Genomic DNA, 22,839 nt, shown 5'->3' on the forward strand with positions numbered 1-22,839 from the left:
CATTTCAATGAAACTTGCATAGATAAATAGGACGATGCACAGACGGATGTGTGAAATATTAATTACCTAATTTGCACAATTAATCAATTTTCAGATTTTGATATGTTAAGTACTAATACTTAAAACAATACACAATACACAGACCCGCTCAGTTTTGAGTTAATTTGCATAATAAATCATCATTTTTGGTTCTAATCACATTTCAATGAAACTTCGTATAAAGATGGTCTGTGACAGTACTTATCATAATTCAGTGAGTCTTGGTACATATGTACTCTAACACAAGGTGATGATCAAATTAGTTTTAGGTTTATATACATCTATAATAATTACCTATTTTGCATAATAATTTACGTTTTCGCTTACCGCTATTTTAGTTATGAATAATCATCACATTATAATGAAACTTTGTACATGTACACCCAGAAAAGATATACAGACCTAAATCTATGTATGATAATTGCTTAATTTGTATAATAATTCATTTGGTTCATTGAGGTAATCCACGGACGTGATTAGTTTAATGTTGATAAACATGCATATTGATTATCTATTATTAGCCCATTTCTGATATCTAAAAAAATCAGATTTAAATTTAATTCATCACAGAGGTGCTTAGGAACTAATTAGACTAAAAACAATGGATGATAAATAAAATGTATTTTCTGTATGTATTATAAATTTTGATAGTATGAATCACATTTGTTCCATGTTTCATGAATCTCAAATAGCAGACACAAATTATTTGCCAAGTTACTTGTTTGAAAAGCAAATTTTAAATTTTGAATTAATTTTGATAATCTCACAACACGTTCTTTCTAAGCTTTCTTTGATTATGATTTGTATTCAGTGTATTGGTTAAATGTAATTGTAGTACAAATATAAACTTGCATTGTTGTAATTGCCTGTTCCTAATCACATTTTATTTATTAGGGATTACCCTGCCAGGTCAATAATAAAGATTGTGGCGTGTTTGTTTTGAAGGTAAGTTGTAATAACGTGCACTGGCGCATACACTATGTCAAATCAATCAATTATAATATAGTACCAATCATACTTACTTACATTCTGCCAAACGTGTATACACATGTAAATATCATTTAATTGTGTAAATTGTGAATATTATAATGTGCCCACTACACTGCAATTCCGACATACTTCCAGAAAAGCGTAATATGGTTTTCTATTAAAAAAAGAAAATGGTTTATTTGCAAATGTCTCAAAAGGACAAAATATGGTGATTGCAATCTCCAACAGGCTAAACATAAATGTGTGTGTTTCAATATCACATCTCTGTATACGATTCTAGCCTTAAGTCCCCACTAGAGCTCATGTAATGAAACGAAACACGACAATTAATCATCCACATCCAAGGATGATTGCTCTAATTTTTATTTGATTATCAGTTGATATTATACTTAAAAAGTACCACATATTGAACTGTTCCTCCTTTAGAATATATAATACTTTCAATGTTTGTTAATTGAACATTGTATTTACATTTTATTGTACCTTATTACAATATCTATGTGTGTTTTGGTTATGTAGTACCTGAAATGTTGTCTCCTTGGTGAGGATATCATGTTTAAGGTGAGTAAATCGGAATATTTTGTAGCATTTTCCAGGTTACCTTCTTGTATTTTTATTAACATAACACTAAAACAATATTTTTTGTAGGTCGAATCAACGCTTTTAAGAGAAGAGGTGAAAACAGACTTGTTGCAATGGTATGTATATTGCAAGACTACAATATTTTGGATTTTGAACGATTATTAACTTTCATTTTTCGTGTCAATAATGTCAAAACATTGCTGGTCTCAAAAGATAATTTGAAAACATAATGATACAGCGTTTGAGTTGATATAAACATAACAAGTATTGAAATTACCAGAAACGAACCGTTAAACAGTGTAAACAACATGAACATTAGTGTCCCATGTTAAAGTTGTGCAGTCTCGGGATTGTGGTGCCGCAGTTTAAACTCCATATATTTTGCAATAATGTATTTAAACATTCAACCACAATTAACTACTATCTATCCAGTCTTGCTTTCAATACTTAATCCTAACCGGAACTTTTTCTAACATTCTTTTCACTTAATTTATCGTAAATGATATGTTATCCCATTTTGTATGATCAATAGAATATATCTCTATGACCCTTAGATGCATATCATAGGTTTGGGGTTTTGTATATATCTTATCAGTGACATTGTTTCTGCCAAGATCAGGCTTAGAATTCAAACTGATTTTATCACTTCTTATGGTGATATATCATAATATATATATTTAATAAATAATTTATTGACAGGAAACAAGTACTGGAAGTTGGGGAAGTTGAAGATTCAGGTTAATATCAACATTTTCAAATCTTTCATATTGAAAAATTACATTTTGGTTCTTTGTTAATTGTCATGTGTTAAAAATGCGTTTTAGGTCAACATTATTTAATATAATACCTGGCTAATAAGCCATGAAACGTATGCTAGTTCGATTATATAACTGAAATGTAATGATATATCAATGGTTTGTTGCGTTTGTTTGCAGATTGTAGTTCATCAATAGAGATGGAAAATCTTGATAATGACAAAATAACTGGAGAAATTACAGAAAATCAGGTAAAACACACAAAATAATACTACGTAAAGTCTTTGTGTATGACTAAAATTATTTATGTTTTTGTAACGTGTAAAGTCTTGTAAGTTCTTCTTTTATATCTATGCAAGAACCCAGCAACAGAGCGTTATTTGGGTTGGGGGTTTTCATTTGTAATTTGCATAACTAATATAAATATTCAAATCAACCTTCTGACAATGATCTAATGTTCGATACTTTGCATTTGTTTACAATATAGTACCAAGAAATGTTACACCTCACAGATGGTATAATAACGTGTAGTGGAGATTGTATTGGCCATTTAAATCGACACGTCATGTTTGTGGCAGACTACAACAAAAATTATTGTGGAAGAACTACCCATGTGAGACATGGGTATGGCAATGAATACGTGTCAGATAAGGTGAGTTTATTTGATTATTTATGGGTATCATTAAATTGTCTTGTGGAAATTCAATATTCCTTTATAATAAAGAGATCACGATAAAGTTAAATTTGTTGTTTTCACATCTCACATTGTATATTTATTTGTATAACCACTTCCCACACCACTAACTGTCCTATAATCATCCTCATACATTTCATAGGTCCATGAACAAATCAAAGAACGAATGATAAAAGAACACCTGGTGAAGAAAAAAATGTCCAAAAGGTTAACACTTATTACAAAATTGTTATTTTGCAAACACACTTATTGAATGGAGTGAAATTGTTGTCTCTTCAATCTGTGGCGTCAATGTTTCCCAGTGTATATAATATGTAAGTGGTCATATATATGCCGTTCACATAATTACAGGTAAACGAACACAAGATCCGAACTCGCAATTTAATTAAAAACTTAACTAAATTTTGCTAGTACTATGATTGAAATTTGACAGTTGTAGCATGAATGCTCATGTAAATTTGTTTTCTCTGTATGCTTGTATCATTTATCGTAGTGTATATGTGTTGATTGTTTAGACTTGAATAGATTCGTTCACTCTTATACATTTGAATACGAATTTAAATATGAAGTGGTCGTAACAGTGTTTCTATATGGTATTTCTTAAATTAATTGTCTTTTAATTGTAGTATATTTGAAACAAGTACGAATATGCCATGTACAACAAGCAAAAAAGTGTATATGAAGAGAGAAGCATTGAATTCTCCTATGTTGTAAGTTAACTTTGCTTTATTCAAACAAATCATAATCATGGGAGATTGTCATTTACACAACTTTTTATGATTTAAGACAATACATACGAAAGTCGACATGAACGGTTCTCCTAAAGAAACTGGGAAATGTTTCTAAATGAATGAAATGGAAATGTAATTATCTAGCTAGACCAGTTGTGTCGGACATGAGTAGACATTTGCATATGTATAATATATACGGCTTACAATATCAATTGTGTTTTTGCTCAGTGGACAATTTGGATACCAGATATAACTTTCCTTTTCAATATGAAAGAATTAAATAAACAAAAACGCTTTTTAATATTTTTGTGAAGAACAATGCTATTCCCCAATATTGACAGTATGAATCAAATTGATTAAAAGGAATATTTCTTATTTTTCTTTCCAGTTTTGCAACTAGATTTGTGGATGACGTATTAGTGAAAGAATGTATCGCATATTTACTCAAGGTTAAACTGAACATTTCTTTAAAGGAGGCAGATGATTTGTGCAGACAAACTGACAAGCTGAAAACTGAAATTTGAAATATTCATTGTTATGTGTGTACTACAGTCGCATATGCATGTTTCATGGTGTACGTCTCTCACTACATTATAGTGTACAAAGTCGAAGTTGTTAGTTTAATTTATACTTATTAAAACGAGTTATATAATTGTTACTACTGCGTTGCGTTTCATTACTTTATTAAATACACTTTTGTATAATAAACATGTTTCATTCTAGCATCATCAATATTTTAACTATATTTAGATTATATATTCAAGTAATGACGATGAATCAAACTCTAGCATCATAAATGTCACAACACCAATAACATGATATACATGTCAAAGTAATGTAAACTCGCATTGCAAGATAGCTATAAAATTTGCTTCTTAAAAGACCAACTGAGATGTTAATTTAAAGAATTAGAACGTGTCATTTTTTTGTAGGAGTTCATTCCGCATTGGGCTCGCCGAAAATGTCGCTATCAAGTTTATATTTATCAAACAAAAGTTAAAAAATGTAGAAAAATCTCAGCTAAATCGACAATAGTAATTACTTTTGTAATATGTGCAAACAAAGATAATTCTTATATTTATATGTTGTTCTTGTACTTATCCCATTTCCTCAGGTTCATGAAAATTGGCCATTATGTATTTCAACAACAATTTGGCATACAAATTCAAATAAAATAAACAAATAAATGGATTATTATGTGAACTACGTTGGTTGCGTACGTTAATAGGTCACATTTTGCATTTTTTACGCGTGTTCTCATCCTCCCTCTCAGATAATGATACGGTTCAAATTGCGTGCACACCAAAGCCGTTCGTTCAATAAACTAGTTTGTTATTTAGGTAGTTAATTTGATAGCCATCTTGCAACACTGTAGTTCCATGCGCACTTGTCTTATGAGTAAGTACCCCAAACTAGGGAGGGTATAAATAGGTCCCAACAATGAACTATTCAAATTATTCAGCATATTAATAGCAAATTAATAGCTGTAATTCATAACCTAACCACCACCACAATTAACTTGAACCAAGCAGCGCAATTCTGTGCACAGGCAGTAGTAGTGGTATATGTTAACTATTATTTAACTTAATCAGTGGTTTGTAAACAAACTGGTTCTAATGAAATGAGGAGAAACTGTAAGGAATAAAATCGACACGTACTACGAAGAATTACATAAGTGTTTTCGTAGGATATATATAAAATTAATTTATTTTATCAGGTGGTTAGAAGAATAAACAAGTTAAACGAAATGGACACAATACGCGAATGTTCAATCGCCATGTAATGATTCAATAAATAAGAAAATGAAAAGCGACTCGTCTGTAATGGAATGACACGATCGCTTGGCTAATTAAATAATTTAAATGTTCAAAACTGTTTGAATATATTTTATTAATTATATTTAATAGCTCCCATATCAAATCAAGTAAATAGAGCGACGTTGGAGGGTGGTTTGGGTCATACCGTCCTGTAATGGAATGAAGAGCGACTCGTCTGTAATGGAATGACACGATCGCTTGGCAAATTAAATAATTGAAATGTTCAAAACTGTTTGAATATATTTTATTAATTATATTTAATAGCTCCCATATCAAATCAAGTAAATAGAGCGACGTTAGAGGGTGGTTTTGGTCAAACCGTCCTGTAATGGAATGAAGAGCGACTCGTCTGTAATGGAATGACACGATCGCTTGGCCAATTAAATAATTGAAATGTTCAAAACTGTTTGAATATATTGTATTAAATATATTTAATAGCTCCCATATCAATTCAAGTAAATAGAGCGACGTTAGAGGGTGGTTTGGGTCATACCGTCCTGTAATGGAATGAAGAGCGACTCGTCTGTAATGCAATGACACGATCGCTTGGCTAATTAAATAATTGAAATGTTCAAAACTGTTTGAATATATTTTATTAATTATATTTAATAGCTCCCATATCAAATCAAGTAAATAGAGCGACGTTGGAGGGTGGTTTGGGTCATACCGTCCTGTAATGGAATGAAGAGCGACTCGTCTGTAATGGAATGACACGATCGCTTGGCAAATTAAATAATTGAAATGTTCAAAACTGTTTGAATATATTGTATTAAATATATTTAATAGCTCCCATATCAAATCAAGTAAATAGAGCGACGTTAGAGAGTGGTTTGGGTCATACCGTCCTGTAATGGAATGAAGAGCGACTCGTCTGTAATGCAATGACACGATCGCTTGGCTAATTAAATAATTGAAATGTTCAAAACTGTTTGAATATATTTTATTAATTATATTTAATAGCTCCCATATCAAATCAAGTAAATAGAGCGACGTTAGAGGGTGGTTTTGGTCATACCGTCCTGTAATGGAATGAAGAGCGACGCGTCTGTAATGGAATGACACGATCGCTTGGCAAATTAAATAATTAAAATGTTCAAAACTGTTTGAATATATTGTATTAAATATATTTAATAGCTCCCATATCAAATCAAGTAAATAGAGCGACGTTAGAGGGTGGTTTGGGTCATACCGTCCTGTAATGGAATGAAGAGCGACTCGTCTGTAATGGAATGACACGATCGCTTGGCAAATTAAATAATTTAAATGTTCAAAACTGTTTGAATATATTTTATTAATTATATTTAATAGCCCCCATATCAAATCAAGTAAATAGAGCGACGTTAGAGGGTGGTTTTGGTCATACCGTCCTGTAATGGAATGAAGAGCGACGCGTCTGTAATGGAATGACACGATCGCTTGGCAAATTAAATAATTAAAATGTTCAAAACTGTTTGAATATATTGTATTAAATATATTTAATAGCTCCCATATCAAATCAAGTAAATAGAGCGACGTTAGAGGGTGGTTTGGGTCATACCGTCCTGTAATGGAATGAAGAGCGACTCGTCTGTAATGGAATGACACGATCGCTTGGCCAATTAAATAATTGAAATGTTCAAAACTGTTTGAATATATTGTATTAAATATATTTAATAGCTCCCATATCAAATCAAGTAAATAGAGCGACGTTAGAGGGTGGTTTGGGTCATACCGTCCTGTAATGGAATGAAGAGCGACTCGTCTGTAATGGAATGACACGATCGCTTGGCCAATTAAATAATTGAAATGTTCAAAACTTTTTGAATATATTGTATTAAATATATTTAATAGCTCCCATATCAATTCAAGTAAATAGAGCGACGTTAGAGAGTGTTTTGGGTCATACCGTCCTGTAATGGAATGAAGAGCGACTCGTCTGTAATGGAATGACACGATCGCTTGGCTAATTAAATAATTGAAATGCTCAAAACTGTTTGAATATATTTTATTAATTATATTTAATAACCCCCATATCAAATCAAGTAAATAGAGCGACGTTAGAGGGTGGTTAGGGTCATACCGTCCTGTAATGGAATGAAGAGCGACTCGTCTGTAATGGAATGACACGATCGCTTGGCTAATTAAATAATTGAAACGTTCAAAACTGTTTGAATATATTGTATTAATTATATTTAATCGCTCACATTTCAAATCAAGTAAATAGAGCGACGTTAGAGGGTGGTTTTGGTCATACCGTCCTGTAATGGAATGAAGAGCGACTCGTCTGTAATGGAATGACACGATCGCTTGGCAAATTAAATAACTGAAATGTTCAAAACTGTTTGAATATATTGTATTAAATATATTTAATAGCTCCCATATCAAATCAAGTAAATAGAGCGACGTTAGAGGGTGGTTAGGGTCATACCGTCTCGTCTGTAATGGAATGACACGATCGCTTGGCTAATTAAATAATTGAAATGTTCAAAACTGTTTGAATATATTGTATTAATTATATTTAATCGCTCCCATATCAAATCAAGTAAATAGAGCGACGTTAGAGGGCGGTTTTGGTCATACCGTCCTGTAATGGAACGAAGAGCGACTCGTCTGTAATGGAATGACACGATCGCTTGGCCAATTAAATAATTAAAATGTTCAAAACTGTTTGAATATATTGTATTAAATATATTTAATAGCTCCCATATCAATTCAAGTAAATAGAGCGACGTTAGAGGGTGGTTTGGGTCATACCGTCCTGTAATGGAATGAAGAGCGACTCGTCTGTAATGGAATGACACGATCGCTTGGCCAATTAAATAACTGAAATGTTCAAAACTGTTTGAATATATTGTATTAAATATATTTAATAGCTCCCATATCAATTCAAGTAAATAGAGCGACGTTAGAGGGTGGTTTGGGTCATACCGTCCTGTAATGGAACGAAGAGCGACTCGTCTGTAATGGAATGACACGATCGCTTGGCCAATTAAATAATTGAAATGTTCAAAACTGTTTGAATATATTGTATTAAATATATTTAATAGCTCCCATATCAATTCAAGTAAATAGAGCGACGTTAGAGGGTGGTTTTGGTCATACCGTCCTGTAATGGAATGAAGAGCGACTCGTCTGTAATGGAATGACACGATCGCTTGGCAAATTAAATAATTGAAATGTTCAAAACTGTTTGAATATATTGTATTAAATATATTTAATAGCTCCCATATCAAATCAAGTAAATAGAGCGACGTTAGAGGGTGGTTTGGGTCATACCGTCCTGTAATGGAATTAAGAGCGACTCGTCTGTAATGGAATGACACGATCGCTTGGCCAATTAAATAATTGAAATGTTCAAAACTGTTTGAATATATTGTATTAAATATATTTAATAGCTCCCATATCAAATCAAGTAAATAGAGCGACGTTAGAGGGTGGTTAGGGTCATACCGTCCTGTAATGGAATGAAGAGCGACTCGTCTGTAATGGAATGACACGATCGCTTGGCTAATTAAATAATTGAAATGTTCAAAACTGTTTGAATATATTGTATTAATTATATTTAATCGCTCCCATTTCAAATCAAGTAAATAGAGCGACGTTAGAGGGTGGTTTTGGTCATACCGTCCTGTAATGGAATGAAGAGCGACTCGTCTGTAATGGAATGACACGATCGCTTGGCTAATTAAATAATTTAAATGTTCAAAACTGTTTGACTATATTTTATTAATTATATTTAATAGCTCCCATATCAAATCAAGTAAATAGAGCGACGTTAGAGGGTGGTTTTGGTCAAACCGTCCTGTAATGGAATAAAGAGCGACTCGTCTGTAATGGAATGACACGATCGCTTGGCCAATTAAATAATTGAAATGTTCAAAACTGTTTGAATATATTTTATTAATTATATTTAATAGCTCCCATATCAAATCAAGTAAATAGAGCGACGTTAGAGGGTGGTTTTGGTCAAACCGTCCTGTAATGGAATGAAGAGCGACTCGTCTGTAATGGAATGACACGATCGCTTGGCCAATTAAATAATTGAAATGTTCAAAACTGTTTGAATATATTGTATTAAATATATTTAATAGCTCCCATATCAATTCAAGTAAATAGAGCGACGTTAGAGGGTGGTTTGGGTCATACCGTCCTGTAATGGAATGAAGAGCGACTCGTCTGTAATGGAATGACACGATCGCTTGGCTAATTAAATAATTGAAACGTTCAAAACTGTTTGAATATATTGTATTAATTATATTTAATCGCTCACATTTCAAATCAAGTAAATAGAGCGACGTTAGAGGGTGGTTTTGGTCATACCGTCCTGTAATGGAATGAAGAGCGACTCGTCTGTAATGGAATGACACGATCGCTTGGCAAATTAAATAACTGAAATGTTCAAAACTGTTTGAATATATTGTATTAAATATATTTAATAGCTCCCATATCAAATCAAGTAAATAGAGCGACGTTAGAGGGTGGTTAGGGTCATACCGTCTCGTCTGTAATGGAATGACACGATCGCTTGGCTAATTAAATAATTGAAATGTTCAAAACTGTTTGAATATATTGTATTAATTATATTTAATCGCTCCCATATCAAATCAAGTAAATAGAGCGACGTTAGAGGGCGGTTTTGGTCATACCGTCCTGTAATGGAACGAAGAGCGACTCGTCTGTAATGGAATGACACGATCGCTTGGCCAATTAAATAATTAAAATGTTCAAAACTGTTTGAATATATTGTATTAAATATATTTAATAGCTCCCATATCAAATCAAGTAAATAGAGCGACGTTAGAGGGTGGTTTTGGTCAAACCGTCCTGTAATGGAATGAAGAGCGACTCGTCTGTAATGGAATGACACGATCGCTTGGCCAATTAAATAATTGAAATGTTCAAAACTGTTTGAATATATTGTATTAAATATATTTAATAGCTCCCATATCAATTCAAGTAAATAGAGCGACGTTAGAGGGTGGTTTGGGTCATACCGTCCTGTAATGGAATGAAGAGCGACTCGTCTGTAATGGAATGACACGATCGCTTGGCAAATTAAATAATTGAAATGTTCAAAACTGTTTGAATATATTGTATTAAATATATTTAATAGCTCCCATATCAAATCAAGTAAATAGAGCGACGTTAGAGAGTGGTTTGGGTCATACCGTCCTGTAATGGAATGAAGAGCGACTCGTCTGTAATGCAATGACACGATCGCTTGGCTAATTAAATAATTGAAATGTTCAAAACTGTTTGAATATATTTTATTAATTATATTTAATAGCTCCCATATCAAATCAAGTAAATAGAGCGACGTTGGAGGGTGGTTTGGGTCATACCGTCCTGTAATGGAATGAAGAGCGACTCGTCTGTAATGGAATGACACGATCGCTTGGCAAATTAAATAATTTAAATGTTCAAAACTGTTTGAATATATTTTATTAATTATATTTAATAGCCCCCATATCAAATCAAGTAAATAGAGCGACGTTAGAGGGTGGTTTGGGTCATACCGTCCTGTAATGGAATGAAGAGCGACTCGTCTGTAATGGAATGACACGATCGCTTGGCTAATTAAATAATTGAAATGTTCAAAACTGTTTGAATATATTTTATTAATTATATTTAATAGCTCCCATATCAAATCAAGTAAATAGAGCGACGTTAGAGGGTGGTTAGGGTCATACCGTCCTGTAATGGAATGAAGAGCGACTCGTCTGTAAAGGAATGACACGATCGCTTGGCTAATTAAATAATTGAAATGTTCAAAACTGTTTGAATATATTGTATTAATTATATTTAATCGCTCCCATATCAAATCAAGTAAATAGAGCGACGTTAGAGGGTGGTTTTGGTCATACCGTCCTGTAATGGAATGAAGAGCGACGCGTCTGTAATGGAATGACACGATCGCTTGGCAAATTAAATAATTAAAATGTTCAAAACTGTTTGAATATATTGTATTAAATATATTTAATAGCTCCCATATCAAATCAAGTAAATAGAGCGACGTTAGAGGGTGGTTTGGGTCATACCGTCCTGTAATGGAATGAAGAGCGACTCGTCTGTAATGGAATGACACGATCGCTTGGCCAATTAAATAATTGAAATGTTCAAAACTGTTTGAATATATTGTATTAAATATATTTAATAGCTCCCATATCAAATCAAGTAAATAGAGCGACGTTAGAGGGTGGTTTGGGTCATACCGTCCTGTAATGGAATGAAGAGCGACTCGTCTGTAATGGAATGACACGATCGCTTGGCCAATTAAATAATTGAAATGTTCAAAACTTTTTGAATATATTGTATTAAATATATTTAATAGCTCCCATATCAATTCAAGTAAATAGAGCGACGTTAGAGAGTGTTTTGGGTCATACCGTCCTGTAATGGAATGAAGAGCGACTCGTCTGTAATGGAATGACACGATCGCTTGGCTAATTAAATAATTGAAATGCTCAAAACTGTTTGAATATATTTTATTAATTATATTTAATAACCCCCATATCAAATCAAGTAAATAGAGCGACGTTAGAGGGTGGTTAGGGTCATACCGTCCTGTAATGGAATGAAGAGCGACTCGTCTGTAATGGAATGACACGATCGCTTGGCTAATTAAATAATTGAAACGTTCAAAACTGTTTGAATATATTGTATTAATTATATTTAATCGCTCACATTTCAAATCAAGTAAATAGAGCGACGTTAGAGGGTGGTTTTGGTCATACCGTCCTGTAATGGAATGAAGAGCGACTCGTCCGTAATGGAATGACACGATCGCTTGGCAAATTAAATAACTGAAATGTTCAAAACTGTTTGAATATATTGTATTAAATATATTTAATAGCTCCCATATCAAATCAAGTAAATAGAGCGACGTTAGAGGGTGGTTAGGGTCATACCGTCTCGTCTGTAATGGAATGACACGATCGCTTGGCTAATTAAATAATTGAAATGTTCAAAACTGTTTGAATATATTGTATTAATTATATTTAATCGCTCCCATATCAAATCAAGTAAATAGAGCGACGTTAGAGGGCGGTTTTGGTCATACCGTCCTGTAATGGAACGAAGAGCGACTCGTCTGTAATGGAATGACACGATCGCTTGGCCAATTAAATAATTAAAATGTTCAAAACTGTTTGAATATATTGTATTAAATATATTTAATAGCTCCCATATCAATTCAAGTAAATAGAGCGACGTTAGAGGGTGGTTTGGGTCATACCGTCCTGTAATGGAATGAAGAGCGACTCGTCTGTAATGGAATGACACGATCGCTTGGCCAATTAAATAACTGAAATGTTCAAAACTGTTTGAATATATTGTATTAAATATATTTAATAGCTCCCATATCAATTCAAGTAAATAGAGCGACGTTAGAGGGTGGTTTGGGTCATACCGTCCTGTAATGGAACGAAGAGCGACTCGTCTGTAATGGAATGACACGATCGCTTGGCCAATTAAATAATTGAAATGTTCAAAACTGTTTGAATATATTGTATTAAATATATTTAATAGCTCCCATATCAATTCAAGTAAATAGAGCGACGTTAGAGGGTGGTTTGGGTCATACCGTCCTGTAATGGAATGAAGAGCGACTCGTCTGTAATGGAATGACACGATCGCTTGGCAAATTAAATAATTGAAATGTTCAAAACTGTTTGAATATATTGTATTAAATATATTTAATAGCTCCCATATCAAATCAAGTAAATAGAGCGACGTTAGAGGGTGGTTTGGGTCATACCGTCCTGTAATGGAATTAAGAGCGACTCGTCTGTAATGGAATGACACGATCGCTTGGCCAATTAAATAATTGAAATGTTCAAAACTGTTTGAATATATTGTATTAAATATATTTAATAGCTCCCATATCAAATCAAGTAAATAGAGCGACGTTAGAGGGTGGTTAGGGTCATACCGTCCTGTAATGGAATGAAGAGCGACTCGTCTGTAATGGAATGACACGATCGCTTGGCTAATTAAATAATTGAAATGTTCAAAACTGTTTGAATATATTGTATTAATTATATTTAATCGCTCCCATTTCAAATCAAGTAAATAGAGCGACGTTAGAGGGTGGTTTTGGTCATACCGTCCTGTAATGGAATGAAGAGCGACTCGTCTGTAATGGAATGACACGATCGCTTGGCTAATTAAATAATTTAAATGTTCAAAACTGTTTGAATATATTTTATTAATTATATTTAATAGCTCCCATATCAAATCAAGTAAATAGAGCGACGTTAGAGGGTGGTTTTGGTCAAACCGTCCTGTAATGGAATAAAGAGCGACTCGTCTGTAATGGAATGACACGATCGCTTGGCCAATTAAATAATTGAAATGTTGAAAACTGTTTGAATATATTGTATTAAATATATTTACTAGCTCCCATATCAATTCAAGTAAATAGAGCGACGTTAGAGGGTGGTTTGGGTCATACCGTCCTGTAATGGAATGAAGAGCGACTCGTCTGTAATGGAATGACACGATCGCTTGGCAAATTAAATAATTAAAATGTTCAAAACTGTTTGAATATATTTTATTAATTATATTTAATAGCTCCCATATCAAATCAAGTAAATAGAGCGACGTTAGAGGGTGGTTTTGGTCAAACCGTCCTGTAATGGAATGAAGAGCGACTCGTCTGTAATGGAATGACACGATCGCTTGGCCAATTAAAGAATTGAAATGTTCAAAACTGTTTGAATATATTGTATTAAATATATTTAATAGCTCCCATATCAATTCAAGTAAATAGAGCGACGTTAGAAGGTGGTTTGGTTCATACCGTCCTGTAATGGAATGAAGAGCGAAAAAAAAAACGCTACACTAATTAAATATTTGAAATGTTCAAACGATAGCAAGGCCTTGTATTTCATATATTTTATAGCTTTCATGCCAAAGACATGAAATACATAGACGTCAGTAATCGGTTAATGGCATGACATGGGCGCGTTGAAATACATAGACGTCAGTAATCGGTTAATGGCATGACATGGGCGCGTTTCACTCCGCCGCTAACAGTGTGAGTGCGTATGGTGCCAGGAAAGATTGTGTAAATGAACAGTGTATCGAACAAGGCTGTCGCTTTTACAAAAACGGCCTTTGAACGAGCAAACTCTTTCGTAACGGTTCGTAAATTCGCTAAACCTAACGGTATTTGCCGTTAGAGCGTGTATCCAGCATTTGTCAGGTGATCACACGTCACGTGACCGCTCTCTAATGGAATGCTCTCTAATGGAACGGACGCGCTCTAATGGAATGGCTCGAGCTAGGTCTCTCTCGCAATGTCGGGTTTCGAGCCCACTGTCTTATTAGCAGCATTCCAAAATCAGCAACACTGACAATAATATATTAAAGGAATTGCATGGTCTTCATACTAAACATGTTACATGTTCCTGTCTGTAACAGTGTTTAAGGTATTACAGTCTTGCATATTTAATGATGTCCCATGACCATATATGGTCATCGGATGTTTTTGTCAGCTCTGTTGTGCAATAACTTCAATATTGCATTGGTTGCATGTTCCTATCTGTAACAGTGCTTGAGATATAACATTTACGCATATTTGACGAGGTCACATGACCATATATGGTCATCACATTAGTTAGTCACATCTCTTGTTCCATAGATTCAATATTGCACAGGTTGCATGTTCCCGTCTGTAACAGTGCTTGAGTTATTACATTTATGCATATTTAATGATGTCACATGACCGTGTATGGGCATCAGATATGTTAGTCATCTCTCTTGTGCAAGACTTTCAATATTGCACTAGTTGCATGTTCCTGTCTGTAACAGTGCTTGAGTTATTACATTTATGCATATTTGTTGAGGTCACATGACCATATATGGTCATCACATTAGTTATTCACATCTCTTGTCCCATAGTTTCGATATTGCACAGGTTGCATGTGACAGTGATTGAGTTATTATATTTATGCATGTTTGATGAGGTCACATGACCATATATGGTCATCAGATATTGCTGTCATCTCTGTTGTGCAGTAACTTCAATATGGCATTGGTTGCATGTTCCTATCTGTAACAGTGCTGGAGTTATTACATTTATGCATATTTGATGAGGTCATATGACCATATATGGTCATCGGATATGTTAGTCACCTTTGTTGTGCAATAACTTCAGTATTGCACTGGTTGTATGTTTCTATCAGTAACAGTGCTAGAGATGCATATTTGATGATGTCACATGACCATATATGGTCATCACATTAGTTAGTCACATCTCTTGTCTCATAGCTTCGATATTGCACAGGTTGCATGTTCCCGTCTGTTTACTGTGCTTGAGTTATTACATTTATGCATGTTCAATGAGGTCACATGACCATATATGGTCATCTTGTTTGTTAGTAAAATTTCATGTACCATCACTACAATATTGCACTGGTTGCATGTTCCCGTCTGTAACTGTGCTTGAGTTATTACATTTATGCATATTTGTTGAAGTCACATGACCATATATGGTCATCACATTAGTTACTCACATCTCATGTCCCATAGCTTCGATTTTGCACAGGCTGCATGTTCATGTCTGTAACAGTGCTTGAGTTATTTCATGTATGCATATTTGATGAAGTTACATGACCATATATGGTCATCACATTAGTTAGTCACATCTCTTGTCTCACAGCTTCGATATTGCACAGGTTGCATGTTTCTAACTGTAACAGTGCTTGAGATAATTCAATTATGCATATTTAATGAAGTCACATGACCATATATGGTCATCACATTAGTTAGTCACATCTCTTGACCCATACCTTCGATATTGCACAGGATGCATGTCCCTAACTCTTACAGTGCTTGATATATTACATTTAATCATATTCAATGAGGTCACATGACCATATATGGTCATCTTGTTTGTTAGTAAAATTTCATGTACCATCACTTCAATATTGCACTGGTTGCATGTTCCCGTCTGTAACTGTTCTTGAGTTATTACATTTATGCATATTTGATGAAGTCACATGACCATATATGGTCATCACATTAGTTAGTCACATCTCGTGTCTTATAGCTTCGATATTGCACAGGTTGCATGTCGCTATCTGTAACAGTGCTTGATATATTACATTTATGCATATTTAATGAGATCACATGACCATATATGGTCATCTTGTTTGTTAGTAGAATTTCATGTACCATCACTTCAATATTGCACTGGTTGCATGTTCCTATCTGTAACAGTGCTTGAGATATTGCAATTATGTCTATAAAATGAGGTCACGTGACCATATAAAAGAACAAAAAAAATATGAAAAAACATTCTAAAATCTTCTTCTAAAAAACGGCTTATCGCCTGGACTTCATATTTTGGAATTAAATACTATGTCATATGATCTTTCAAAGTTATTCAGGGATAGTTGATTAGTCGAAAATTATGCAAATGAGATGCAAAAGAAAATTAAAAAAATTCTAGAAAAAAATTAGTCACGTGACCGCTAAAGTTGTTTTTGATGAAATTTGTAGCCCTTGTCGCACTGCTACTATCATAAAAAAATTGGAGCACTCAGACCCTCAGAAAGGTGCGCAATTCGGCATTGAAAATTTCGCCTTTAATCCAAGATGGCGGCCTGGTCATGTGACCTATGTGTCTGAACTTAGGATATGCACCAGATCTCATACAGCTTTACCATTGTGGCAAGTATGGAACTGATCGGTCCAACGGTGTTGACATAAAGCGTGACCACAAATTTAGGCGGAAGAATAATAATAATAATAATAATAATAATAATAATAAATATAGCTGCATAGCAGCAATTACCGGTTTTCAAGACCATGGCACATGGCGAAGTCACATGCAATGCATGGCCATGTATGACTGTTTGCAATAGCCCTGAAAATTAACGTTGGTTCCATGTTTGTATATGTGATAGTGTCCGAGATATTATAGCCATGCATATTTAATAAGGTGCATGACCATATATAGTCCATCGGATATGTTTGTCAATTCTTTTGTCCAATGTCTTCAATATAGCATTGGTTCAATGTTCCTACTTGCAACAGTGCCTAAGATATTAGAGACTTGCCCATTTAATGAGTTCTATGACCATATATGGCCATTTAAAATGTTGGTCAATTCTTTTGTTCAATGCCTTCAGTATAGGTTTGGGTACATGTCTCTATCTTTAAAAGTGCTCGAGATATTATGGATATGCATATTTAATGAGTTCTAGTGACCATATATGGTAATCGAATATGTTGGTCAATCCTTTTGTTCAATGTCTTCAATATAGCATTGGTTCCATGTTTGTGCTTGCAATAGTGATCGAGATATTAAAGACATGCATATTTAATGAGTTGTATGACCATATAAGGTCATCGACTGTGTTGGTCAATTCTTTTGTCCAATGTCATCAATATAACATTGGTTTCATGTTTGTGCTTGCAATAGTGCTTGAGATATTAGAGAAATGCATATTTAATGAGTACTATGACCTTATATGGTCATCGAATGTGTTGGTCAATTCTCTTGTCCAATACCTTCAATATAGGTTTGGGTATATGTCTCCATCTTTAAAAGTGCTCGAGATATATGGATATGCATATTTAATCAGTTCTATGACCATATATGGTCATCAACTATGTTGGTTAATTCTTTTGTACAATGTCTTCAATATAACATTGGTTTCATGTTTGTACTTGCAATAGTGCCTAAGATATTAGAGGCATGCATATTTAATGAGTTCTATGACCATATATGGTCATCTCATATGTTGGACAATTTTCTTGTCCAATGTCTTCAGTATAGATTTGGGTACATGTCCCTATCTTTAAAAGTGCTCGAGATATTATGGATATGCATATTTAATGAGTTATATGACCATATATGGCAATCGAATATGTTGGTCAATCCTTTTGTTCAATGTCTTCAATATAGCGTTGGTTCCATGTTTGTACTTGCAATAGTGCCTGAGAAATTAGAGACATGCATATTTAATGAGTTGCATGACCATATATGGTCGTCCAATATTTTGGTCAATTCTCTTGTCCAATGTCTTCAATATAGCGTAAGTTCCATGTTTGTATATGCAGTAGTTCTCAATATATGTCAATTCAATGTGTATTGTATATGGGCCCTCCCCCCTTTCCCATAATGCAACATTGCTGACTATTTTATATAAAATGTGAAAAATATTCATAAATCAACTGCTCCAAAACTACTGGTCGCACTTTCACGATTCTTTGATTAATCTATAGTATGTATGATGTTCTTCGAAACTATGGCGTGGAATTTTGATACGATCAAAATTATGCAAATGAGATGCAAAACAATATTTCAGAAAATTCTAAAAAAAAAAGTCACATGACCGTTCAACTTTTTTTTCATGAAATACGTAGCTCTAGGGCCAATGCTTCTTTTAAGCGAAAGTTTGAGACTCCTAGACCCTCAGAAAGGTGTTTAAATGAGCGTGCCATTTTTTGTCTTAAATACAAAATGGCCGCCGTACCACGTGACCAATATGCGTCATCTTGGGATATGCACTAGATCTCATCAAACTTTACAAATATGTGAAAACATTTTCCAGATATGTGCAACGGTGTTCGAATGGCGCTTAGCGAAAAATCTGGCGGAATAATAATAATAATAAATATAGCTGCATAGCAGCAATCACCGGTTTTCAAGACCATGGCACATGGCGAAGACACATGCAATGCATGGCCAAGTATGACTGTTTGCAATAGCCCTGAAAATTAACGTTGGTTCCATGTTTGTGTATGTGATAGTGTCCGAGATATTATAGCCATGCATATTTAATGAGTTCTATGACCATATATAGTCATCAAATGTGTTGGTCAATCCTCTTGTCCAATGTCTTCAATATAAGTTTGGGTACATGTCTCTATGTTTAAAAATGCTCGAGATATTATGGATATGCATATTTAATGAGTTTTATGACCATATATGGTCATAGAATATGTAAGTCAATTCTCTCGGCCAATGTCTTCAATATAGCGTTAGTTCCAAGTTTGTACTTGCAATAGTGCATAAGATATTAGAGACATGCATATTTAATGAGTTCTATGACCATATATGGTCATGAACTATGTTGGTCAATTTTGTTGTCCAATGTCTTCAATATAGGGTTGGTACCATGTTTGTAATTGCAATAGTGCATAATATATTAGAGACATGCATATATAATGAGTTCTATGACCATATATGGTCATCAAATATGTTGGTCAATTCTTTTGTCCAATGTCTTCAATATAGCATTGGTTCCATGTTTGTGCTTGCAATAGTGCCTGAGGCATTAGAGACATGCATATTTAATGAGTTGCATGACCATATATGGTCATCGAATGTGTTGGTCAATTCTCTTGTCCAATGGTTTCAATATAGGTTTGGGTACATGTCTCTATCTTTTAAAGTGCTAGAGATATTATGGATATGCATATTTAATGAGTTCTATGACCATATATGGTCATCAACTATGTTGGTCAATTCTTTTGTCCAATGTCTTCAATAAAGCATTGATTCCATGTTTGTACTTGCAATAGTGCATGAGATATTAGAGACATGCATATTTAATGAGTTATATGACCGTATATGGTCATTGAATATGTTGGTCAATTCTCTCGTCCAATGTCTTCAATATAGCCATGGTTCCATGTTTGTACTTGCAATAGTGCCTGAGATATGAGAGACATGCATATTTAATGAGTTGTATGACCATATATGGTCATCCAATATTTTGGTCAATTCTCTTGTCCAATGTCTTCAATATAGCGTTGGTTCCATGGTTGTATATGCAATAGTTCTCAATATATGGCAATTCAATTTGTATCTATTAAGGGCCCTCCCCCCTTTCCCATAATGCATCATTGCTGACTATTTTATAAAAAATGTGAAAAACATTCATAAATCAACTGCTCCAAAACTACTGGTCGCACTTTCATGATTCTTTGATTAATCTGTAGTATGTATGATGTTCTTCAAAATTATGGCGTGGAATTTTGATACGATCAAAATTATGCAAATGAGATGCAAAACAATATTTTAGAAAATTCTAGAAAAAAAAGTCACATGACCGTTCAACTTTTTTTTCATGAAATACGTAGCTCTAGGGCCAATGCTTCTTTTAAGCGAAAGTTTGAGACTCCTAGACCCTCAGAAAGGTGTTTAAATGAGCATGCCATTTTTTGCCTTAAATTCAAAATGGCCGCCGTACCACGTGACCAATATGCGTCATCTTAGGATATGCACTAGATCTCATCAAGCTTTACAAACATATGAAAACATTTTCCAGATATGTACAACAGTGTTCGAATGGCACTTAGCAAAAAATCTGGCGGAATAATAATAATAATAATAATAAAAAACATAACAATTACAAAAGGTTTCCAAGACATGTGTCTTGAAAACCTAATAAATATAGCTGCATAGCAGCAATCACCGGTTTTCAAGACCATGGCACATGGCCAAGTCACATGCACTGCATGGCCATGTATGACTGTTTGCAATAGCCCTGAAAATTGGACATTGGTTCCATGTTTGTATATGTGATAGTGTCCGAAATATTATAGCCATGCATATTTAATGAGTTCCATGACCATATATAGTCATCGGATATGTTTGTCAATTCTCTTGTCCAATGTCTTCAATGGCATTGGTTCAATGTTCCTACTTGCAACAGTGCCTAAGATATTAGAGACTTGCATATTTAATGAGTTCTATGACCATATATGGTCATTTAAAATGTTGGTCAATTCTTTTGTCCAATGCCTTCAGTATAGGTTTGGGTACATGTCTCTATCTTTAAAAGTGCACGAGATATTATGGATATGCATATTTAATGAGTACTTTGACCATATATAGTCATCAACTATGTTGGTCAATTCTTTTGTCCAATGTCTTCAATATAGCATTGGTTCCATGTTTGTGCTTGCAATAGTGCATAAGATATTAGAGACATGCATATTTAATGAGTTGCATGACCATATATGGTCATCGAATGTTTTGGTCAATTCTCTTGTCCAATGCTTTCAATGTAGGTTTGGTTACATGTCTCTATCTTTTAAAGTGCTAGAGATATTATGGATATGCATATTTAATGAGTTCTATGACCATATATGGTCATCAACTGTGTTCGTCAATTCTTTTGACCAAAGTCTTCAATATAGCATTGGTTACATGTTTGTACTTGCAATAGTGCATGAGATATTAGAGACATGCATATTTAATGAGTTATATGACCATATATGGTAATTGAATATGTTGGTCAATTCTCTCTCCCAATGTCTTCAATATAGCCATGGTTCCATGTTTGTACTTGCAATAGTGCCTGAGATATTAGAGACATGCATATTTAATGAGTTATATGACCATATATGGTCATCCAATATTTTGGTCGATTCTCTTGTCCAATGTCTTCAATATAGCGTTGGTTCCATGTTTGTATATGCAATAGTTCTCAATATATGGCAATTCAATGTGTATCGTATATGGGCCCTCCCCCCTTTCCCATAATGCATCATTGCTGACTATTTTATATAAAATGTGAAAAATATTCATAAATCAACTGCTCCAAAACTACTGGTCGCACTTTCATGATTCTTTGATTAATCTGTAGTATGTATGATGTTCTTCAAAATTATGGCGTGCAATTTTAATACGATCAAAATTATGCAAATGAGATGCAAAACAATATTTCAGAAAATTCTAGAAAAAAAAGTCTCATGACCGTTCAACTTTTTTTTCATGAAATACGTAGCTCTAGGGCCAATGCTTCTTTTAAGCGAAAGTTTGAGACTCCTAGACCCTCAGAAAGGTGTTTAAATGAGCATGCCATTTTTTGCCTAAAATTCAAAATGGCCGCCGTACCACGTGACCAATATGCGTCATCTTAGGATATGCATTAGATCTCATCATACTTTACAAACATATGAAAAAATTTTCAAGATATGTGCAACGGTGTTCGAATGGCGCTTAGCGAAAAATCTGGCGGAATAATAATAATAATAAATATAGCTGCATAGCAGCAATCACCGGTTTTCAAGACCATGGCACATTGCCAAGTCACATGCAATGCATGGCCATGTATGATATATTGAAGATAATATTTGGTAATCGTAGTCTTATGGCCATGTATGACTGTTTGCAATAGCCACGAAAATTAACGTTGGTTCCATGTTTGTATATGTGATCGTGTCCGAGATATTATAGCCATGCATATTTAATGAGTTCCATGACCATATATAGTCACCGGGTATGT

The 22,839-nt window shown here is 34.0% G+C and overlaps 1 protein-coding gene across 1 annotated transcript; it reads left to right on the forward strand.

Moving 5' to 3' along the window:
* The first annotated feature begins 223 nt into the window (after window positions 1–223).
* LOC146740557 (uncharacterized) lies at window positions 224–4,449 on the forward strand. The gene is made up of 10 exons (XM_085501828.1): window positions 224–253; window positions 934–984; window positions 1,549–1,590; window positions 1,678–1,727; window positions 2,311–2,348; window positions 2,547–2,617; window positions 2,854–3,018; window positions 3,203–3,267; window positions 3,687–3,770; window positions 4,180–4,449. The coding sequence occupies exons 1-10, from the start codon at window positions 224–226 to the stop codon at window positions 4,313–4,315; spliced, it is 732 nt and encodes a 243-aa protein (XP_085357954.1). The 3' UTR covers window positions 4,316–4,449.
* The last annotated feature ends 18,390 nt before the right edge of the window (window positions 4,450–22,839 follow it).

The sequence above is a fragment of the Saccoglossus kowalevskii genome, chromosome 7 (genome assembly GCF_978046115.1).
Source record: "Saccoglossus kowalevskii chromosome 7, keSacKowa6.1, whole genome shotgun sequence".
NCBI classification, from domain to species: domain Eukaryota; kingdom Metazoa; phylum Hemichordata; class Enteropneusta; family Harrimaniidae; genus Saccoglossus; species Saccoglossus kowalevskii.

What these genes read in the sequence shown, in the direction of transcription:
- LOC146740557 (XM_085501828.1), top strand. Translation starts at nt 224, where the DNA reads ATGGTCTGTGACAGTACTTATCATAATTCA. An exon ending in GTGGCGTGTTTGTTTTGAAG is followed by an intron (nt 985 to 1,548) that starts GTAAGTTGTAAT and finishes TTGGTTATGTAG; the next exon opens with TACCTGAAATGTTGTCTCCT. An exon ending in AAGAAAAAAATGTCCAAAAG is followed by an intron (nt 3,268 to 3,686) that starts GTTAACACTTAT and finishes TTTTAATTGTAG; the next exon opens with TATATTTGAAACAAGTACGA.